Source organism: Protomyctophum parallelum (assembly GCF_964188405.1).
Source record: "Protomyctophum parallelum genome assembly, chromosome: 10".
NCBI classification, from domain to species: Eukaryota; Metazoa; Chordata; class Actinopteri; order Myctophiformes; family Myctophidae; genus Protomyctophum; species Protomyctophum parallelum.
In genome coordinates this window covers 13,486,698-13,509,343 of record NC_139704.1, presented here as the reverse complement: position 1 = coordinate 13,509,343, position 22,646 = coordinate 13,486,698, and the positions used below count along the sequence as shown (strand labels likewise).

General features: G+C 40.3%; 1 protein-coding gene across 1 annotated transcript in view; it reads left to right on the top strand.

Moving 5' to 3' along the window:
• The first annotated feature begins 837 nt into the window (after positions 1–837).
• Positions 838–22,646, top strand: part of lrrc1 (leucine rich repeat containing 1) — a 32,590-nt gene continuing 10,781 nt past the window's right edge. Inside the window, 10 exon segments of the mRNA XM_083775260.1 lie at positions 838–1,536; positions 7,228–7,345; positions 9,693–9,771; positions 11,091–11,180; positions 15,639–15,695; positions 16,194–16,257; positions 16,688–16,762; positions 17,286–17,430; positions 19,199–19,317; positions 21,358–21,441. Coding sequence (XP_083631386.1) covers positions 1,378–1,536; positions 7,228–7,345; positions 9,693–9,771; positions 11,091–11,180; positions 15,639–15,695; positions 16,194–16,257; positions 16,688–16,762; positions 17,286–17,430; positions 19,199–19,317; positions 21,358–21,441 — 990 coding nt within the window. The 5' untranslated portion in view covers positions 838–1,377.

Sequence of the window (22,646 nt, the reverse complement as noted above, 5' to 3'; positions counted from 1 at the left end):
ATTCCTAGTGATGCTTTGACTGTTGGCTACTGCAGTACTGCTATTTGAAAGCTGCAGAAGCAGCCTTCACATTCACAAAAGCTGCTCAAGAGATTTATTTATCATGTATTTATAGCCAAATTGTACACAATATATCAACTTAAGCTGATAATGCATTTTAACATTTCACATTGCAACCAAACCATAGTAAATCGAATGTGGGAACATATTAAGACCCGGGTTTAACGATTATTTGATTTTAGTGCAGATATTATAGCATACATAAGGAGTTATCAGACAACCAAACTTAACAAAACATAAACAAAAAATTGATGCACAGAAACAAAAGGTCCGGAACAAATTAAAGTTGCAGACTTACTGTTTTTTGTGAATAACACAACCCACCTGAAAATTTATTTTGTGTTCATTCAAGAACTGGAGGGACAAACAGCTCCCAGAATATTTACATTGTAAAAATAACTGATTTATGTTGTTTTTGGCAATGGTGGAAACTAGCAAGTAACTACATTGTATTTTAGTGTTACCTTTACCTGAGTATTTATATTTTGGGATATTTTATATTTTTCTGGTAAAATTGTTTTAATTTTAATTCAACAAAGGGGTGAAAGTGTTGTGGTACCAGCAAAAGAAAAAGAAATAAACTTCCACCACTAATAGATAGATGAATGTAATAGAGATGTAAAAGGCTTTATAATGTATGAACGACACCGACGTACGCCAGAGTGTACATTCGTTGGTTTTTCCATCATGGGCGGGGCCAAGGAAAGGAGGGAGGAGCCACGTGGAATGATGACGTACGATTGGAATGAGGGAGTGAATGTTCCGGGTCACAAACTGGAGTGGAGAGGAAATTAACTCTGGAGGAGGAAAAAAACACACCGAAATGCTACCCTCTTCCAAAGCGACATGTAGCTGAGCGTTTTCGACCAAGAAAAGGACTCAACAGGTGTTTCCACAAGAAAGGAAGAAAAGCGGTCCAGTTTTGACGACGTGGCAAACAAAACAGGTGCCTGTTTGTTAGGGGAGAAAAAGAAAAAAAACGAACCAAAGTGAAGAGAAGAACACGGCGAGGTTATTATCCCATGTTCGACCTGCTCCTGGCTGCTTTACGGAGCTTTATTTACGCTCAGTGGAGGAGAGGAAGGGAGACGAGGCTGTGTTTTCAATGCTAACTTGTTTTTGAGTTTATGATCGAGTCCTGCTTGACACGGTTTTTTATTGTAGTTTAGTAGTTATCCCCTCAGGTACTGTCTGATAGCAATCTGTTGCATGATCTCTCCCACCCACACACGGACATTAAGGTTGCGTCCCAGACACTGACAGTCAGACGGAGCTGGGTGTTTTTTTTCTGCACATCACCACCATCACCATCCCGGGATGTTTCAGTGTATCCCCCTGTGGCGCTGCAGCCGTCACGTTGAGGTGATCGATAAACGCCACTGCTCTCTGCTCTATGTCCCCGATGAGATCTATCGATACTACCGCAGTTTGGAGGAGCTGCTACTGGACGCGAACCAGCTCCGCGACCTGCCCAAGGTAAGAGGAGAGAACTGAACAGCAGTAGCACCCAAGGGCTTTCACTTCCTATTGACATATCAACAAGTCTTGTTGTTGTTGACGTTTGTGAAACGTTTTGTTGTGTGCCACAGTTAAGTACTTCAGCAGTACAGCAGTGCTGATCTGCATCCCGTGAGAAGTGAGAACCTGGTGGTGGGAACTGTGGTGGGGACAATAATTACGCAAGATCAGCAAACCACTCACCCCTGTCAGTGTGTGGCACAAACAGTTATGGCTGGGAATTGTTCCTTTTTTGACACCTGCCATTCCTGATTATTTGGGCTAATTCAATTACATTAAAGTTTCACAATTTGTGTTTTAATACAAAAAGAAAAGGAAAGTAAGCACTTCAGGTTAGGTTAGTTGGCATTCATTGTCATTCATTTCAAAGCCTTTGTTTTGAAATGTTGAAAGTCCACTCTACAAACCCCCAGCAGCCCAACCTGTTTTACCAGGTGACTCTGTTTACCTCTGAAAATTCCACGGATCTCATAGCCCTGATATTTAGCCTACTATTGGTGAAGTTACATTCCTCGGGACACAAGTCAAATTGAACAAGAAAATAACCTCTGATTTACCACTAAGATTTGACCTAATTTCCATAATTTCCATGATGTCAAGTAAAGTTTGTAGGAGGATTAAGATGATATTGGGGTAAACAGCCATCTTAATTTGACCCAAGCCCCCCATATACAGTTAAATAGAATATTGCTTACAGACTTGGCATGCTGTTCATTAAAGGTATATTCAGTGATTTCACTTAATTCAAATATCACTTATTTTTTTGTTTTGTTGTGATAATCCTCCCTACGATAGAGTGTGCTGGCCATATAAGGAGTTCCTCCCTGTCCCCAGTTAACCCCTGGGGGTCAAAAAACCTTAGGTTTCGTTTTTGACTCTCTATCCTGATTGGACGAAAGGCTGGGTCCCACAGCCAAAAACGAAACCTAAGGTTTTTTGAGTGAAATCACTGAATATACCTTTAAGACAAGGAGAGCCCAATCAATAATACTATGGAGATGCAAAACTGAGTCATACTGGTGTGGAATGTGAAACCGCTCCACTGACAGTGAATTACTCACTTTTTGTCCTCTGCAATATATTTTGCAACCATTATTTATTAGTGCAGCGGCTATAGCTGCAGTCACTTATTAATGAAATCATCTCCTTGGGCGGAGAATCATCAAGGGTCCCTTAACCACAGTCAATGGCAAAAAATAATAAAAATAGCAGGTGTACAAGCTCACAATGCACCGTAGAAGATTGTCAATTTCGTAATACAACGTATCAACTGTGCTGGGTTTAAGTGGTTCACTGTTAACGCCACCAATTCAGAAGTCAACATGGCATCAGGCGTTAGAAGTTAGTATTATTTTTGGATTCTGTCAATGGGATACAGTAGTGACTTTCCCAATTCCCTGATAATGACAGGATCACATGACATGAATAACTTTTTGTAGAGTGGTGGCTTGTCATATGTTCTGAGCAAATGGAATCAGTCAGAGAACATGAGAAACTATCAACGTCATGATCCAAGTCATCGGTTCAAAGAAGCACGAACCAATTGGATTAGGGTTGGAACTTGGCAGGATAGCCTATTTTGTACATTTGCTAGGCTTTTAGTCTACTTGCCCATAGAGCCCAATGTGAACCCGGGTATTTTGAGTACCCTAAGGTTTTATGTTAGAAATAAAGTATGGGTCCAGACTCCCCAGCATGTCAAAACTGTCAGACTCTTGGATAAAAACGGCCATAGCCACATAAAGCTCAAATGTGCTGACCTCATCACATTTGTGATGACGGCTATGGCCGTTTTTACTAGACCAACAAATGTTTTTTGATCAAAACTAATGCTTGGAATGGATTCATAATCAAGAATACCCCCTAGTTTGACATGTCACATGCTACTTTTTTTTGCCTTATATAGGTTGTTAATGAGTAGTTAATTGAAAATTGCTCAACAAGTCAACATATGCAAGTTAGCATCCGGCAGTTTATAAATGCTGGGGACCCATACTTAACATTTTAACATAAAACCTTATGGTACTCAAAATGGCAAGTAGCCTTATACCTGTGTAATACCTTTCTTTTCTTGTCATTCTTATTGAAATGAATGAACCCTTAGTATTTAAGAACTTGTCCTACAGCTTTTACAGAAATTACACATGTCACAAAACAATCCAATCACAAAACAATGTACCCTTGGAGATATGAGAATATTTGATTGCTAGATATGACTAGAAACTTCATTTTTATTGGAATTATCACACAAATTGCACTGCAATATAGCAAATTCCTACACCCATTACAGAAATATTCTTAGTATGAAGACTAGAGAGCGGGGACTCTTGCATTGCCAACAACAGACATCACTGTCTATTGTGTGCCTTGGCATGTGACTAATGCCATCTCTGCGTACTGAGTGAACCCAAGAAACGTTCAGTTGGATAAACCTTCGGAGCACGCCAGCCCAGCGCTCATTGTGTAGGCCTCATCACATTTGCCTCCAAGGTGGCTAGATGTGCAAACATGTTTGTCCCTGCCTGAAGTCATTATTATATTGACAGTGAGTGTAACGGGGTTGACGCCCAGCAACATCACACAAATTCGTCCGCTTAATTGCTTCATGTACTTCATGTACTTCATATCTTTTTAAGTCAGAAGAATACAACTACCGGTATTTGAGAGTTGAACAATTAGGTTAGCAGAGTAAATACCTTTAAAAGTGTATTTGAGGAAACTTGTACCACAAGTTTGGCTCTGTGGGAATGTGTACTGGCCAGTGCTAGTTTCTCTTGACACAGTTATTTTTTGTATGGGGAGGCTCATCAAATTAGCAAACAATAACCCATTTGTCTATCAAAAGATTCTCTTTATCAATCTGTCCTTGGTTTACAAGCGCTGCCATGCATATAACGTTGTTTTCAAAGAATAGGTGCTTGCTAGTTTTCTTTGTTATGTTGATATATGGACATATATCTGAAGAGGCATAAAAGACTAAGGCCCTCATTTATCAACTCGGCGTACGCCAAAATATGGGTGCACGCCGGAATTACCGCAATTTCCGGCATTTACCATTTCCGCAAAACCTTGAAATTGAACGTGTGCCAGGACAAAAATCACGTCTGGTCGGGAGCTGTCGTAGGCTTTGTCCTCAGCTGTTTTTCTGTCGTACACAAGCGGAGCAGCATTGTCTGAACTGCTGACATGCTGTCACAGGCATCTAAACATATGTATTCACTCCTAAAATACTAAAATAAACTAATAATACATATGAAAAATATATATTTTGTAATGGCATGTCATATGAAATTGGTTGGATATTTCCAAGTGTGCAAGCAATTAAAATTGCAATGTTGCAAGTTAAGATGCTTAAGCCATTTAAACAGTGTTTTGCATGAGCGCATACATGCGAGGATTTGGGCTGCCCGAGGCGGGCAGCCAGGCAAGCGGGGAAACTGTTTTATTCGCTTTTTTTCGTCATGTAACTATGGTTTCCAAGGTCGTACTGCAGTTGTTCATGCCGCAAAAACGAGGGCGAGGCTTGATTTCATAGGGCGTGCCAGATAGATTTCAGCCGTCACATTAACGTCGGAACAAAATTAAGGAAGGATCAGCTGTTTGCGATCACTTTATAAATGCCGTGGCGACGTGGGTGTACTACAAAACTTACACTCGAATTTGGGGCAGATTTTACACTCGATTGATAAATGAGGGCCTATCTTTATATTGCAATGTGTACCGTCTTAAACCATTAAGCTTCCATCCAATCAAGAGTAAACAGTAAAGACCTAAGTTTGTAGACAGACTTAGTAGTAGTATTTGAGAGGGTTTTCCTTAAGTCAGCCACTTTCAATGTGTGCCAGTCAGACGTGGACGATAGCTTGGGGTGTGGCAGTGAATGACAGAAACAGGAAGAACAGGTTTGCTGCAACATTGGGATGGGAAATAGACAGACACACAGTGTAGGAAGGAACCCTTAGTTAGATTGCTTCACCTCTGTGATTTTATTGTCTCCACCAGGCCGAAGGCATGGGGAGAGAGTATGTTTTGCACTCCGTCCATCCGTGTGTGTGTGTGTGTCCCCGTCCGTCTGTGGACAGCTAATCTCTGGCACCGTTGGCTTGATAGCAGCCATACCTTACTCTGCACACACACTCCTTGAATGCCACAGTTGAACCTCTGCCCCACGGTTTTCACATTGGCCTCTTATAGAACCACCAGGAGGCCGCTTTGTGCAAAAAAAAAATTTGGACAGTACACCTACAGATTTTGTTCAAACATCACACAAATTGGTACACAGTCTCTCTAGAGCCATTCAACGAAACAGGTCTTTCAGATTTTTCAGACTCCATCCTGATTGGCTAAGATTGGCTTCCAAAGTTAGCAGGAGTTCTCAGTTTCAAACAAAATGCCGCAAATCATGAACACATCGTGTGATTTCCATGAAATTGTGTACGCACATTTCCACTAGGCCGAGGAAGAAATGCCATTTTTCAAATCAGCCTCATGGTGGTGCTATAACTGGTCGATTAGTGTTTTTACCTCTAACTGCACGGATCTGTGTACAACTTTGTATGCACACTCTCTAGAGACCATGGACAAATCTTTGCCTTGAATTTTTCACATCTGCTCTTTATAGCGCCACCAGGAGGCTGACATATATAAAACACATTTTCTAATATTACTCCTTCAGATTTGATCCAATTTCTTGTATCAGTGGACCCACAACACGACTTGTCATTGAAAGCAATGTTCCCTTGGCTGTTTTTTGCAAAATAGTAAATGTAATTAGATTCAGATTCAGAATGCCTTTATCTGCATCCTGTCACTGGGCTCTCTGTGTACCAAAGAAGTGGCAAACTAGTATCTGAGCGACAACCATTCTGAGACATTTAAACTGAAGTGGACAGAATTTTCAGACGACTCACATTTGATCCTTTCTATTATTATCTTTCATGCTTCTGTTTTGACTCTTGAAATTAACATATTTCACAGCTGGAATGAATTTAAATCCTGCATCTGTTTATGATGTAATCCAGAAAGAAATGAATCCTGGAGCTGTTCCCTTACTATGGATGAGATTCGTGCTTACATTGGCTGTCACTTGGGTGAATTAGCAGGAATATAGTACTGGGTTTGGTTCCATAATTGTTAGTGCCACAGCGAAATTGAGCTCATTGGATGTAAAGTTTAAAAGAAACAAGAATGTCCTATTTATTGTTAGTGGGATAGGTTTTCTCTCTGGTTGATGATTAGAGCTTTAGTAATTTAACCGCACCTAAGCCCTAGTTTGTAAATCTGTTGGCTATTTGCAATTTGTGAAACCTTTTTATTCTAAATACTGACTGGACTAAAGTTCACATAAATAATGTGGGGATACATTCTACAGGTGTTCAATGGTACATTATATAATATTGAACTAAGGTCCCCATATTTGTGTATAGTGCCTTAATTTAGATTAAAGTGGTCATTTAAAGAAAGAAAATACGTAATTTCTGGTCAAATACAAATTCCTTGACATGCTATTTTACCAAAAAGTTGGCTAAGACAGCAGCTTTAGCAGTTAATTTGCACTGGTAATAAACATTTACAGTCTCACTGCAGTAGCAATAGTGCTTCCATTTTGAATGTTTTACTCAATACTATTCACACCATTTTATCTTTCAGCCATTCTTCCAGCTGATAAAACTAAGAAAACTGGGCCTGAGTGACAATGAGATCCAGAGGCTCCCACCAGAAATAGCCAACTTCATGCAGCTGGTAGAACTGGATTGCTCTCGAAATGGTAAGAAGAACCATAGCACAAAACATTAATTATCTTATTTAGTATCAGTTATAAAGTTTTTTTATGTTGCAAAATTGTAGACCACATTTTTGTTATGAAGTAATTATATTTGTTATACACTATGTGTATTTATACCATATATTAATTAATGTTAGAGTAAACATCCCAGTGGGGGTGGAAATCTATACTTTCCTGGCTTATGTATATTTACCACCAGCGCAGTAAATTGTAGGTAAATGGTCAATTCTAGATCTCCCGGTAAATGTGGATAGAAACATCAATGTCTTCTAAATAAATGTTGGTTAAGCTTTGCTATTAAGTATGTTTGGGTTCATGTGAAGGTAGTTATAAAGATATAGTTCACCCGCAAAATGGCTTTTTTTCTATCGATCGTTATTCTTCCTGGCATTCCTAAGCCAATAATTTGATGACCAGCAGGTGGTCATCAAAGTGTTGGTTTAGGAATGCGACAAAAACAAAAAAATATTGAAAATATTGAATTCAAGTCTCCATGGGGTGAGTAATCGATAGGGGAAAAAAAGTATTTTTGGGTTAGGCACTATTAAAGTTCACCGTAGAACTGTGCAGACCGATTTCAACATTTAAAATAAATGATAATTCAGTCAATTCTGTTTGGCTTGGCCATATTAACAATTTATTAGCCTTTGACAAAGTATTCCATCAATTAAAATACAACCATTTTCTGCCTTTGTCGGAATTCTCCGTCATGTAATGTACTTTATTGATATTAAACTGTTTTGCTGAAACAACTTTTAACACTGGCCCGGTTGCTAGGCAACACCTTGCACACCCCAGCACCAGGAAACGTGCACGCGCATCCCATAGGGTCCCATTAAAAGTATGATCTTCTTCGGCTCGTTTCTCTGAAACTACGAGCGCCGATGTTCAGATCTGATTTGTGATTTTTTTCCATCGCCGCACGCACGACATAGAGCGTGAGAAACCGGATGTCTGCGAGCAAGGAAACCGGATGTGAAAACGTTGTAATCTGCCCAATTCTGGCTGGCGCAGCTAACTACCCTCTATGGCCACACGGTGGCAGTTAACTTCTTAATTATGCAGTTCATTTATTTTTTGTAGAAATTATGTTCAATTATATCTAATTCAATTACAAACATCCGTTGAATGTTATAATCCAAGTAGAACAACTAGACAGTCTATGGTCACATTCTCACCAGAGAGCTTTGCTGCGATTAAAACGAATCCTGCTGCGCATTTTCAGAAAGTGCACTTCGTTTGGCAGGTGTGAAGGCTCATTCGAATCCTAATGCGCAGCAAAGAACCGCATTTTACTCCGCCCAAAAACGGGGGTTTCGCTTCGCTTCCAATCGCACTTGACTACGATTCGGTGCAGGTGTGAATGCAATCCGCAGTAAATAAAGTAAATGAAGCAAACAATGTGGTGGGTGAGGAGCTGAACACAGTTGGAGACGGAGAAGGCATATTTTACGCAGCGCAAAGATGTCCCGTTACTGTGGATAGACGTGGTCGAATGAGGAGACTGAAGCCCTGATCGAAATGAGGACGTGTACATAATCAATTGCTTAAGAAAACACATAAAAACACTGCAGTGTAGCCTATTATAGCCTACAGAAAATTCTGTCTGTCTGTCTGTGCCGTAAACATGGAGTGCTGTCACTGTGTGGGGACTGGGGAGTTATATCAGTGCGCTCATGCAGCGCTGTGCCTCCATGCCCAAACAGTGTGTGGCGGCTGCGTGCGTAGAGAGAGAGAGAAAGAGAGAGAGAGAGAGAGGGGGGGGGGGGGGGGGGGGTGTCCCAGACGGCACGACACATGCACGTTATGAGTGTAATTTTATCACCATAGATTTCACTGTGTAGGCTAGTTTATGAATGGAACATATTGATAAAGGTCCCCCCTGCTGCGTTTCCAATTGCTGCGAATGACAGTGTGAAGGCAAACCGCAGCCAATTAAATATGCAAGAATCCCAATTTCCCCGCCCATACGCATTCGAGTCTACCGAAGTATTAGGTGAGAATGTGACCTAAAACGCCTCCTTGAATTATAGCCCACAGGCCCAAATGCAATATATCGTTGCTTTCCGGTGGATGTCCAAAACCGTCCAAAAACATTTTAAAATATTGAAAATGTAGCATGGCTATACTTTATGAGAAAAACATACATATGCTTCTGTGTTTTATTATTATGTATCTTCCTTCAAATATTTGGTAAAACTATTGTAAGAAGTAATCAAAAGGTATTGGACCAATTAAGGCTCTGTCTTAAAATGCATATACCGTAATTATGCATTTTAAGACGGAGCCTGAAATATTAGAATATAATCTATTTCATTTATCCTTTCAGATATAATGGAAATTCCAGAGAGTATCTCATACTGCAAAGCCCTCCAAGTAGCAGACTTCAGTGGTAACCCATTAACAAGGTACCGTAGTTGATATAATCGTTTAAATAAGTTTACATGTTTATCTTGTTTGTCCTCTTGAGTATCAGTCCAGTCATCTTCCTTGTCCTCTTCAGTAAAGTAGAACACACTACAGTACTACACAGTGGTGTGTTCTTCCGTAATATGCTATATAGTGTGTGTGTTTTGTTAAACTAGTTCCTACTATGCAGTATGCAGTATGCAAAGAGTTCAACTAAGTATTAATTCCCTCTACTGTACTATTTTGTGGCAAAACAAGTTTGGACTAAACCTGCTGTAGCTTCCCCCAAAAGCATGAGTGATTGGGCGGACAGGAACAAACTTTACAAGTGTGCTGATGAAACTGACTCTTGTAACTTCATTCACAGACAGCATAGTAGCAGCTTCCTTTCATAGAACTGGATGCTACTGCCCAAACATCAGAGAATAATTTCACAATAAGCAGAAAAATAGAAAGCTTTACTTTAATGCTTCTAAAAAGTCTATGGCCGCATCTTCTAAAAATACTGTGTGTGTGTGTGTGTGTGTGGGTGGGGGGGGGGGGGGTAAATCAATCATGGATGGCGAAAAACTAGAATTACCTTTGTCTCAGTTTGGGTCTCTACAGCACGCTCTTGATACTATACACTATTGTGTGATACAATACACACATACTGTTCTATTTTCTTACTGTGATGGGGTAATTTTCAACTGTAGAGGGGTAATCTTCCACTGTTTTATTGGGCCTTTAAACCACTGTAGTACCTTTTCCTTATTGTTGAGTAAAGGGAAATGCCAGTAGGCATTGTTTCTTAGTCATGAATGAATTTGACAACCTCAGTTTGATTGTCATTTAACTTAAGGAAAAGTTGACAATTAAGTATAGTAGGTCAAAGTAGCTTATTGTCGGTATTGGCTGAGAACGAGGGTGCACTAGACGGTAGACCTTCTGGGATTGCTGAGGTGGTGGCTCCTGGTACTTAGCGCATGATTTATCGTCACGTCAAGCCATGCGTTGAGTAAGTGATGCCTGAACCGTGCAGTCCAAAGGACTGAGCTACCCAGACATCTATCTGACAAATATGATTCAAAATATATTTTTTATAACTGATGAAAATCTTATTACCAGTTTCAGTTAACTGTCATACACCCCAGATATAGCATCATTATTTACAGCTGCTATCTTATCCACTGAGGGAGGCCACTAGGATTCAAATATCTATCCTTCTAGAAAACAAACACAAAAACGGTTATATAATACAATATATTAGATTTTACATAAATGCTACTATATACATTATACCATTCTGATGTAATTTGTTGGTCTGTATCTTCTCTAGGTTACCTGAGAGCTTTCCAGAGCTGCGGAACTTAACATGCCTTTCCATCAATGATATTTCATTGCAAGTCCTTCCAGAGAACATTGGAAAGTAAGTCTGTTCAGTCGCTGTTTCATCATATCATGTGATTGGGCGGTCAGGAACTACTTTCTTATTGGTTCAAGTTTTGAATTGACTACGGTACTTTACAGATATAAAAAGATACAGAGCCTGAAAATCCTGAATACAAGATATTTCAACTGTATCTGTTATCTTGTAAATCATGGCGTGGGGACGGTTGCACATTAATAATCTTATGCTACAAATGCCTTATGCTACAGAAACACCCAGACGTTTTTTATTTTCAGGGAGAGAAAAAAAAGTCTGGGACCGAGTCCACTTCAATTCGGCATAGAGTAGCGCAAACGTCGATCACTCTCTGCTGATTTCTTATTGTCTGCACCTTTGTTAATTGACTCACACACGCACCACCCTGGGCAAGACGCAAGACGCTGTAAAGACTATCATTTGTTTGGGCGGAAGTTGCGGGATTTTAGCGGAAGTATTGCCCAAGAAAATGACGTTGATGCTTTACAAATCAGTTTACATTCTCCGCGAATAAAGTGTCGTAATAAAATATCGTTCCGGAGGATACATCCGCCGATAGCTTCTCTGCCTTACGTTGTGACCAGGCTTTTCTTTTCGCAGATAAGTAAGCCTGGAACCGAGGCTACACACTCCCGTACACACACTCTCTCTCTCTCTCTGTTGCTCTAATTAATTAGTCTGATGTCGCGCAGCTGCGTCTAGATTCTCCCAGCGGACCCCAGGCTACAGAAACATTAGCTAGGGTCCTTCCTGACCTAATGGGCCACATGGCTTGGGAAGGCTACCTACTTACATGTTGCATAACCCTAATTCCATAATAGGTGGTGATTTTGTATCATTGTTGTGATTTTCTTTGTTGCATAGGCCTGTCATGTTCAATAGCAACTACAATGGGTGGCAACAATTTTAGAATATGATTTAATTTGAAAATGGCAGACTGTAGGAAGATTGATACAAGTCTGCCGTTGTTGCCGTAACATTAGTATGCCTTTCTTTGAGTGTTTAGGCTTATTTTGTAATAATCCTACTATTGTTTTGTATCATGTTATGTATTGAAAATGGGAAACAGGAATGGACATCATAGGTCAAACCTGGTGTACCATCAGTCTGCTTGCGTCTTTATTGTCTTTATATTAATTTCCTCTGTAATTTCCTCCAGCTTATCATATGGGTACACTTCATGTGTAGAAGACTGTCCCTCTTCCCCTTCCCTTGAACAGAAAACATACCTACTATATTATTCTATATAATGTATTGTCTTCATTCATCCAGGAATATGCAATACATTTGTCATAAATTTACGGCAGTGATCCACTGTAGTGCTCTGTTTATATTTATCTCCATTAGTTTTATGTTTTTGATACTTTCTGTAGGTTTTGCGTAGATTGGTCCAAGTGGAAAATAGCATATTAGCCAGTCTAGACAGCACAAATATGCTGCAATAAAGTTATGTACGCATATAGCAACACATTTAGTGGCAAAGCTCTGAATGCTTGTAGTTGAAACTTGAAAGTCGGATTTTAAGGGGAATTTTCCATTTCAAGGGAAACACATAATGCCATTGGAAAGGGCTAATATTTGATTTACTCACAACTCCTGAGTACGCACGCAAGCTCAACAGGTTGAATTGTTCATGAGCCATTTTGGCTCAACTCACTAATAGATAAGCCTTTTTAAGTGTCTGGCTTGTTAGAAATTCCACCAGTGCATTTTAATAGATCATTGAAGTAGCCTGGATGGCATGTTTTGACCAGTGGATCACATGCAACAGCTTCAACCAGAGTGAAGCTGAGCAGAGCTTGGTCTGGACTTGCCATGTTGCCATAAATTAGGGATTATTGCTTAACATCACATGTGTTAATGCACAGATGCTTAGTGGGTATCTGTCTGGTGGAATGAGTCAAGATGGAATGTTTCTTGTCTTTTTTTCTCTCCCTCGGCCATAATTAAGTCAGGATAATAGACTTTTTTTTTGAGTTCCTTAACAGTTTCCGTGCCGCGAATGGATTACTCCAGGTTAATGTCGCTGCCGTATCGGACATACCCGCCTTTTGTTTTATGTGTTTAATCCGCCGTAATGTAATGAATCAAAAGAAAATCCGTCTTCGTCGCGTAGTATGAGACTGGATGGCTTCGCTGTGATGACGAAACCGGAAATCGTCACATGCTGTGGGCTGCTAGGGCTTCTGGGAAATTGAGGCCAATGGAAATGCATTGGTTGCAACGCCTCATTGAAACCAATCTTGTGTGCGTCTTCCGGGTGCACCAAGATGGTGGATGCTACACACAGATCATAACAAACCACGGGAGCTTTTTTTGATGGATTTTCGCGGATTAAAAGCCCAAATAATTCAGCGTATGCTCTAAAGGTAATACAACAATCTCGGCAGTGAAGGGGGGTTGATTAAAATGCGGGTTAATCGTAAAAAACAGTCAAACTGTTAATGTCATGAATTCACATTGTTACTCTGGAATACATAGTTTATTTATGCCTTATATACAGTAGACTTGTGTTTTCTTTAATTTTGTCAAAAAGAACACGACTAACAAACCCTAGGTTCCTTGTTCTAGGGACAACAACTTTGGGTGTAAATAGCAGCTCAACAAGCTTGCAACTTGTAGACTACACAAAACCCTGTAGATCATCTATTTTTGGCTAAGAGATTTGGTGTTGTGGGGAAAAGGGACAGGACCTACTATAGAGCCCTAAGTGGTTAGCAAACCCTGTGCTCCTTATGGCATTTGAACCATGTGCTCCCTATGGCATTTGAGTAATTTACCTCCCTTTTACATTACGTCTTCACTCTTCATGGGGTTTCCTCTGAAATGCCCTGTATTCTCTGCCGCATAGTACATAGTACACACTCCTTCTTTGTCTTGGTACTGTGTGTTATCTGTTACGTAACGCAATGAGTTAAGACCTGCTGTCTGCCAAGGAGCGACCGTAATGAAAACCATAACACAGTAGATGGTGTGAGATTTCAACTGTGAATAGGACTCATGCTTATTACCTCCATGAAGGTTGAAAAAGCATGGGTTTTTGTATGGTAGACCTGAAACATTTGGTTTCTGTTAAATTCAACTAGTGTGTGACAGAACCAGGGAGATTCTGTCTGTCTTTTTAATCTCTGGCACAGTGACCCAGGATTGTGCTAAAAACGACAACAAAGGGGGAAAAAAATAATATGAACTAAAAATATTCCAGTGTTGTTGTGATGTAACCATTAAGGGTTAGTCTGTCATTCAGTACAAACTGTATTTACTGTAGGTTGCGTTAAAGAATAGTTGAGTTATTTTAGGTTTTTGACAAATAGCTGTAGTGTGTAAGTGTAGTGCTAATTTAAAATCATTGACTGCCAAGGACCTATTTATTGTCTCCACCAGGCCAAAGGCATGGGGAGAGAGTATGTTTTGCACTCCGTCCGTGTGTCCGTCCGTCCGTCTGTGAACAGCTAATCTCCGGCACCGTTAACATTAAATTCTCTTTATTGTCAATGGCATTTAATGTTTGCGTTGGGTACAAGATGACGTACATTTACCCTTCATTGTCAATGGCTTTTTTAAAACAAACATTGAACTAAAAACAAACATTAAACCTGTATATAGGAGGGTCCCTCAAAAAAAAAAAAAAAAGAATTGAGCCCCTAGGCTCATGGCAAAGGAATAAAGGAAAAGGAAAGTGTGAGGGCTACATGTGAATCCCACAGTCATTAAACCACTCCCTTAAGACACTCCCTTAATGACTTATTGAATGCTGATAGACTTAATGAATTTCAATAAAGAACACAGAGTTCTTTATGAAGTCAATAAACCTTTTCCCATGTGAGCACAGTGGGCCATTTCATTGTAAAATCCCCCATTAATCGACTAGGTGTTGTTGACACACATACATGACCCTGCACTTTGAACTAAACAGCCTGTGCAGCTGATTGCTGTGAAGACATGGTTGTTCTGAGTGGGCAGGAGCTGTGCAGCCAGATTGTGTGAGAGAAATAAGCAGCCAGGTCTATGAAACCATACCCAAAAGAAGGGACTAGGCTACATGAGCACGTTAAACCACATCGGCCATTTGAAAATAGCCAATCTACAAGCTCATGTGTTGTGACTCTGAGCAACCCAAAACTACCAATATCTACAAGCAACTTCACAGAAAAACAAGCTTTAAGCAAAGCGATATGGCAACACTGGTTCTGTTCTGGATAGCTCCTTAGTTGTTTATGCTACATTGGATTTTACTACCATGATAAGACTGACACACCTCAAAACCACTTCCTGTTCCCTGATGTCTGGTCCTTGGGGAACAAAAGATGTTTATTTTTCTTCTTTATAGCCTTGTTCGACTGTCATGTACAATGAAATAAGTGATATGTATCTGTGTCTAGACGGAATGAAATTCTTTGGTGTTTCAGATAGACATTGAAATAAACATGTAATCATCTTTTTTCTTGCCTTTCATTACAGCCTCTCCAATTTGGTATCACTAGAACTCAGAGAGAATTTGCTGACGTACTTACCAGAGTGAGTATTCTACCCAGTATGCTTAAAGCCTATTCATACTTTTTTACAGTTTTAGGTGATACGGTGACCACCGAAAACTACAACATGACGTCACGCCGCGATAAGCGACTCACCGCTCATACCTGAACACATCTCTGTTTTTACTAACCACTGTTTCGGTGGTCACTTTATCACCTAAAACTGGTGTATGAATAGGCCTTCACTGTACAGTACAGTAGTACTGGATCGCCTACTGTACCTAGAGATCCATTATGGCCACCCTCCAGAGCAGTGTGAGAGCGATCTCAGCTTCTAAAGCTGAGATATTTTCCTGTGCTTTTACATGGCATTTTGACTTGTAAGCATATCGTTGTCACGTTATATCTTAAATCTGTATTTATTATGTTGTCTTGCTTGTTTAAAATAGTTAACAAGTTATTATGCTGTCAAATGTGTATATAACAATTATCTATCATTTTAAACTGTTTGTTTAATTTGTTCACCCTCTGCTATCCACAGGTCACTATCGCAACTACAAAGACTTGAAGAACTTGATCTAGGCAATAATGAACTGTATAATTTGGTAAGATAGTTTTGGATTTTCTTCGTGATACATAAATATAAAGAGCACCACTCAGGTTTTTCTTGATCTTGTGCAATTAAACTGGCATTCCATTTGCTTGTAATCATTCTAATGGCACAGTGCAGCAGTAGTTGTATCAGGCTGGTCGTCGTAACTCTCTGACACGGGAGGGTTGAGTAACTTGATGACAGAAATTCAAGTCAGACTGCTAAGGAATGCCCAAATGTGTTAAATTCTTATGCACACGCACACATAAACAGAGATAAACTAGCTCTGACGAAATCGGTGCAATACAAATGGATAGTATTGCTGAATACTGTACGTAGCACTAGTTGGTTATCTGTCATTTGTTTTTGTTTTTTGTGACACTTTCTCTGGCTTGTTTTTGTGTTTTCTTTTTTACAATTCCTGTGTTTTTCCACCCACACAGCCAGAAACAATAGGCCATCTTGTCAGCTTAAAGGACTTGTGGTTGGATGGAAACCAGTTGGCTGAAATACCTGCAGTAAGATAACAATGGAATTTATTCTTTTATTGCTTACATGCTTTGTATTCAAGATAATCACTGTTACATTTAGCGCCTCTTAAGTGCACCAGTGCATATAGGTAGCTAAATATTTTCTTTTATAAAAATGTGTCATATTTTAACTAAGGTTATTCAGTTTTTTTTGTAAACGGCTTATTGAGTAGTAAAGACTAGTCACAATATGAGTGATTACTGTTCTCTTAGAAACAGATTTTTATGTTTTAAAAAAGAAGAAAGTGAAGATAAAATTTACAAATAAAACAAGTAAATTGCATGTTTATAATATAGATTTGATAGTGAACTGATTGATTTGACTATATACCATAGTAGTGGTTCCCAAATGACTGCATGAGGCCAGATATCTCATTGTGATCAATTAGTTGGATCATCAGGATGAACTTTGCTTAATCATTATCATCTTTTGGTTGTTGATCAATAAAGATACTAGGTTAGTAAAGATAAAAGGTTATTGCTTACTACAATCTTCTCTCCCTCCCCCCAGGCGATGGGCACTATGAAAAGCCTTTTGTGTCTAGATGTTTCTGAAAACAAACTGGAGCATCTACCTGAGGATTTAGGAGGCCTTATTTCACTCACGGACCTGCTGGTATCCCAGAACCTCATTGAAGTTCTACCAGAAAGCATTGGTCAGCATGTTTTCCTGTGTTACTGACGTAGTGTGCCATTTTAAGAAGTCATGTGTTTGATATTTAATTTAAAGCCAAATACTTGTCTTCAACCTGACCCAAAAATGAACATTTTTGTTATAATCTACTCTCCATCATGCCAGTTGAAACACAGATTAATTTCCTTTGTCCACATAACATAAGTGACATTTCCTGTACTACATAACCTACGCTCTAAATGTAAATAATGTAACAGTGTTTAAGTTCCAAAAAGGGCAAAAATGAAACTAATATTACTCAATACTTTGAGTTGAAACTAGCCCTACAAGCAGAACCCAATGGTACTGAAGTTTCTGACATTTTTGAGACCCAGTAGCCATGGGGTCCTATTCCACCTCCACCCTGCCACCGGGTACGCGAACATAAATAAACATAAATACCGTCGGTTACGTCATTTCTGCACCGTTTGAGGGCTTCTATTCGTTTGAGTTATTCTGAATGTGTGAACTATAAGTACCTATAAATACTGCTGCGAATTCTCCTGTGCCGCGGAAGCCGTTAAGTATTTTTAATCTTTGTTTGACCGATTTGGTCGCTTTGATTCTTCTCTTCCTACCTTGTTTATTGACACCTCATTGTACCGCCTATCTGGCTAGCTAGTGGCTATAGCTATGACAGAGCAGATCAGAGGCAGGAACGTAGGGACGCATAAGCCAACCCCGCAACGGGAGGCGGTACAATAAACGGTAAATAAACAAGGAAGGAAGAGAGGAATCAAAGCTTCCAAATCGGTCAAACACAGATTAAAAATACTTAACGGCTTCCACAGCACAGGAAAATTCTCAGCGGTGTCCGGTGTAAACTAGAGTTCACATAAACAGAATAACTCAAACGAACAGAAGCCCTCAAACGGCGCAGACACGACGTATCCGACGGCATTTATGTCTGCGTTCTGACATTTACATACGAAAACACAGTTACGCACAGGGACCCCACGGGTAGCCCGGTTCGGCACGAATCGATTGGGCTGACCCACGGGGTTCCGAGAGGGGCTACTGGAAAGGGCCTGGTCACCTTTGACTTGAGTTGTTTAGACTTAGTCTGTTTTGAAGTTGTGCTGACAAACTATGCTGTAAAAAGTGATAATTTAACCATTAACATTCTAGTTGTACAGTCTTATTTGACTGCCCCTAACCCTACGTTTTATATGAACAAACCAAAAAAAAACTTTCAGCTGCCATGAGGATGAGTAGATAATGACAGAACATTAATTATTGGGTGAATTATTCCTTTAGGGTGCGGTCACACCAAACTTAAATTCTGCCTATATGGCGAATTCTGCCATTGGTTTTCAATGGGAACAGAGCATTTTTGTGCGGAAATCCTCATAGCAACAAACCGCTCCGTTCCCAACATCCCATTTAACCCATTCTGGGCGGGAACCCATATTGGTATCTTACCCCCTCAGGCCGGGAACCCATATTTGGGTTCTGTACAGTATGTACAGTATTCAAAAATGTAATTTTTTTGATGCTGCTATATAAATATTTGAAGTTTTTCAGAAATCTTAGGTCAGGATTTAGAGGCGTTTTTAGAATCGGCCTTAAAGCATAGGCAGAATTAAAGTTAACATCCTTAATGTTTGTTTTATATTTTTAATATGGAGAAACCTACTTGCTGAATTGGAGCAACAGATTGTTAGATTTATACAGATGTGTGAATGTTTTGGTGTCGTGTCATGCCATTACCTAATTCTAAATTAAGTTTGGATGTTGTTAATTCTGTGCAGGAAAACTTGTCCAACTTTCAATATTGAAAGCAGATCAGAATAGACTCACCCAGCTCCCAGAGAGCATTGGTAACTGCCAGAGTCTCACTGAACTGGTGCTCACAGAGAATCAGCTCCAGGTATGTTGGTTTCAATGCTGCTATTTGTCTTTTTAAAATGTGAAAGTAATGCTTCTCTCTGTGCAAGGCTGACTTTGTTTGTTACAATACCAAGGGAACACTCCCCTGTGTCCATTATATTAAACCCATTCCAAAAAAAATCTACACATCCCAGCAGCAAGTTGACAATTAGTAACATAATAGGCTGCTTTTCCATGGGTGTTTCAGTCACTCGCTAAAGTCTAATAAAAGAAAACCCTCCTGGGTTCTACTAACAATCAGCAACTCAAACAGAGCAGATTGAACATCTTACTATAAATGTGCCACGTCTCTGTCTGCGTGTGTGTGTGTGTGTGTGTGTGTGTGTGTGTGTGTGGACAGTTGTAATGCACATAACTCTAGAACCGTTTGCCCCACCGACTTCAAATTCAATTCAAATGGACTTCGCGGTCCACACCCCCGTAGGGAGTGCAGGGCCCGGTATCGGTACCGGTAACTCAGAGACTCTAGACGTCTATACTGCACTTCCTTGGTTCCTCTGATGGGCACTCGGTTGGTGTAGGCCGGGTTAAGGTACCTGCCCACCACCGTGTAGTCTAGGGTTTCGAATCCAATTGTCTATAAACACAATTGGCCAGTCTCGAGATAGGCAAAGCACAGATACACACACACACACACACAGATACTCAGAGATTTGTATAATTCCTAGATGGATTACTATATAACCAATCTGAGAACCCATCGTCAAAAAATAAAGGAAAAACAGTGTCATCTTTTCCTTTGAATTTGACTCAGTCAACAGTCTGTCTCGAGAGACTACTGTATAACTGACCTAGAGCATGCTATAGACACTAAAACACAGTCGGTTCTACCTGTGCAGTGAATGTCAATAGAAACTGATTAGGTGTCCGTTTCGCGAACAGGCATTTCCTCCCCCGATCTCAGTAACAGACCCCCCCCCCCCCCCCTTTCTTCTGTGACGCATGCGGAACTTCCATAACCCCGGGTAAACGAAATGGCACAGTGGCATCCCGGTGAATCTGTATGCTGGAATATTGAGGGTGAGCGACAAAATAGCAGCCAGGAGAATGAGACTTGCAGGACACTGCCAAAGACACCAGGCGCTGCCAGTCAGCAAACTGGTGCTGTGGGAACCAACACTGGGCACCGGTCACGAGGACGTCCCATACTAACATAATGTGGATGTACTCAAGAAAGATGCAGGAGCGCAAAGCACCATCGAGCTGGCCGGATATATGGAGAACCGGGATGATTGGAAGTGACGATGAAAGGCTCGTCTGAGGACGACCTAGAGAGAGATCCCCGTTAAGCATTTGCCTTTCAATCTCAGTGCCTCGGGATCCTATCCTTCTCATCGCAGTATTCATTTATCTTCTAATACGCGCAGCATATTATTTTAATTGGATTAAGATTAGGTTTAGGCATAATTTTAAGACTTAAAAAAAAAAAGAATTATCCCAATCAGCCCAAATGGTGAGAAAATACTACAGCAGTAGTTAGGAAAATGCTACAATGATGGAGGTGTGTGTGGGAGTCTCTGGTGGGATTGAGCAGCTAGAGGACCTGCTGACTGAGCCGTGCCGAACGTTGCGAAGGCCGCTAGAGCCGAAACGGTGCCATTCAATTTATGTACTGATGGGGACAGAATCGTAAATTACCCTCCAGGCAATGCCAGTGCCGAGCAATATTTCCCACCATGGAGGAAAGCCAGGCAATGCAGTGTCCTCCTGGAATGTGACGCATGACTAGGGGCGAAGCAGTTCCGCGTGCGTCACAGAAGGGGGTGTAACACATTGGTTATTGAGATCAGGGAGGAAAAGCCTGGTCGCGTCAGTTTCAGTCCCAAACCTTCCACCCCCACCTTCCAATTTAAAATGTTTGCTCTGTAAACATTGTGAGTGCCTGTGCTGTATTACAATAACAATGTACTTTAATTGTCTACACAGACTGTTGACAGTGTTTTAGTTGTACTGTTTAGTGAATTTTTTACCTTGTGATGTTTATTGAATTATTTTTGATTTACTTGTTTGTTTGTTACAGAGTTTGCCTAGAAGTGTTGGAAAATTGAAGCGGCTCTCCAACTTTAACTGTGATAGAAATCAACTATCATCGTTACCTAAAGAGGTAGGATTTGCATATCATAACTTATAATTGCATATATCACTAAAGAGCTAGTGACAATGGGTACAAGTATTCGCACAGACACTTCTTTCGGGTGCAGGTGCTTTGGACGTTGAATACTGAAGCAAATATGAACAAAATATTTTCATGAACAAAGATCCTGTACATTGCTCTTGCTCAGCAGCCTCTGCTTTTTATTTAAATTGACAGACGTTTTGGTCCCAGTGGACCTTCATCAAGAGTGTCTTGATGCTTTTAGCATAACCTTTGACTGTACTACCTGTACTGTTAACAATCTTGTTAATAAAGTATCCAATCAATTTATCAAGCACAAGACACAAAAATAAGTGCTTTATCTCTTCATATGTCCCAACACTGCTGTGCCAATAACCTCCATAAAGCAAGCAACCTCAAGTGTTTTATTGCATTTATGCAACAGCATTGAACTTGAACTTCAATCTTTATTTTTGATATAGGTTAGTAGTGTTCCATTGTACTAAATATTGTTGCTTTCAGCCCTCTGCAATCTAGGAGAAAGGAGGGACACCCGCACACCGCTACTTGCCAGGTTCAAGAGCATTTATTTTAAAGAGCAGAGAGAGCAACGTTTTGGTCTTGCGACCTTCCTCAGGCTTCGCAAGACCAAAACGTTGCTCTCTCTGCTCTTTAAAAGAAATGCTCTTGAACCTGGAAATTGGCGGTGTGCGGATGTCCCTCCTTTCTCCTACGTTGTATGCCTCGTCACCATCGCACCTGCTCCAAATTCTCTACCGCGTCTGCAATCTGAAATAGTTCCCCTTTGTGCAACCTTGCTATAGGCAAATTAACCCCAACTAGACTGTTACACATGGTATCACGAAGTGACACTTTTACCGGGTGTGTGGAAGTCTTCTCTCCATAAGCCCTCTGCAATCTGAAATAGTTCCCCTTTGTGCATCGTTGCTATAGGCAACTTAACCCCAGCTGGAATGTTACACATGGTATCACGAAGTGACACTTTTACCAGTGATTTACCCGTTGGTGTACGGTATTATCGTTATTTGCATGGCTCCGAGTGCCTCTTGGCCAATCACAATGTGCCATTTGAAGTCGCTGTTTTATAAATATCAGTGAATGTTCTGAAGCCTTCAAACATGGTCATCTAGTACAAGTTAAATGGATATTTCACTTTCAAACATGATTGGGGTCATTCTAACGTCTATTCCGGC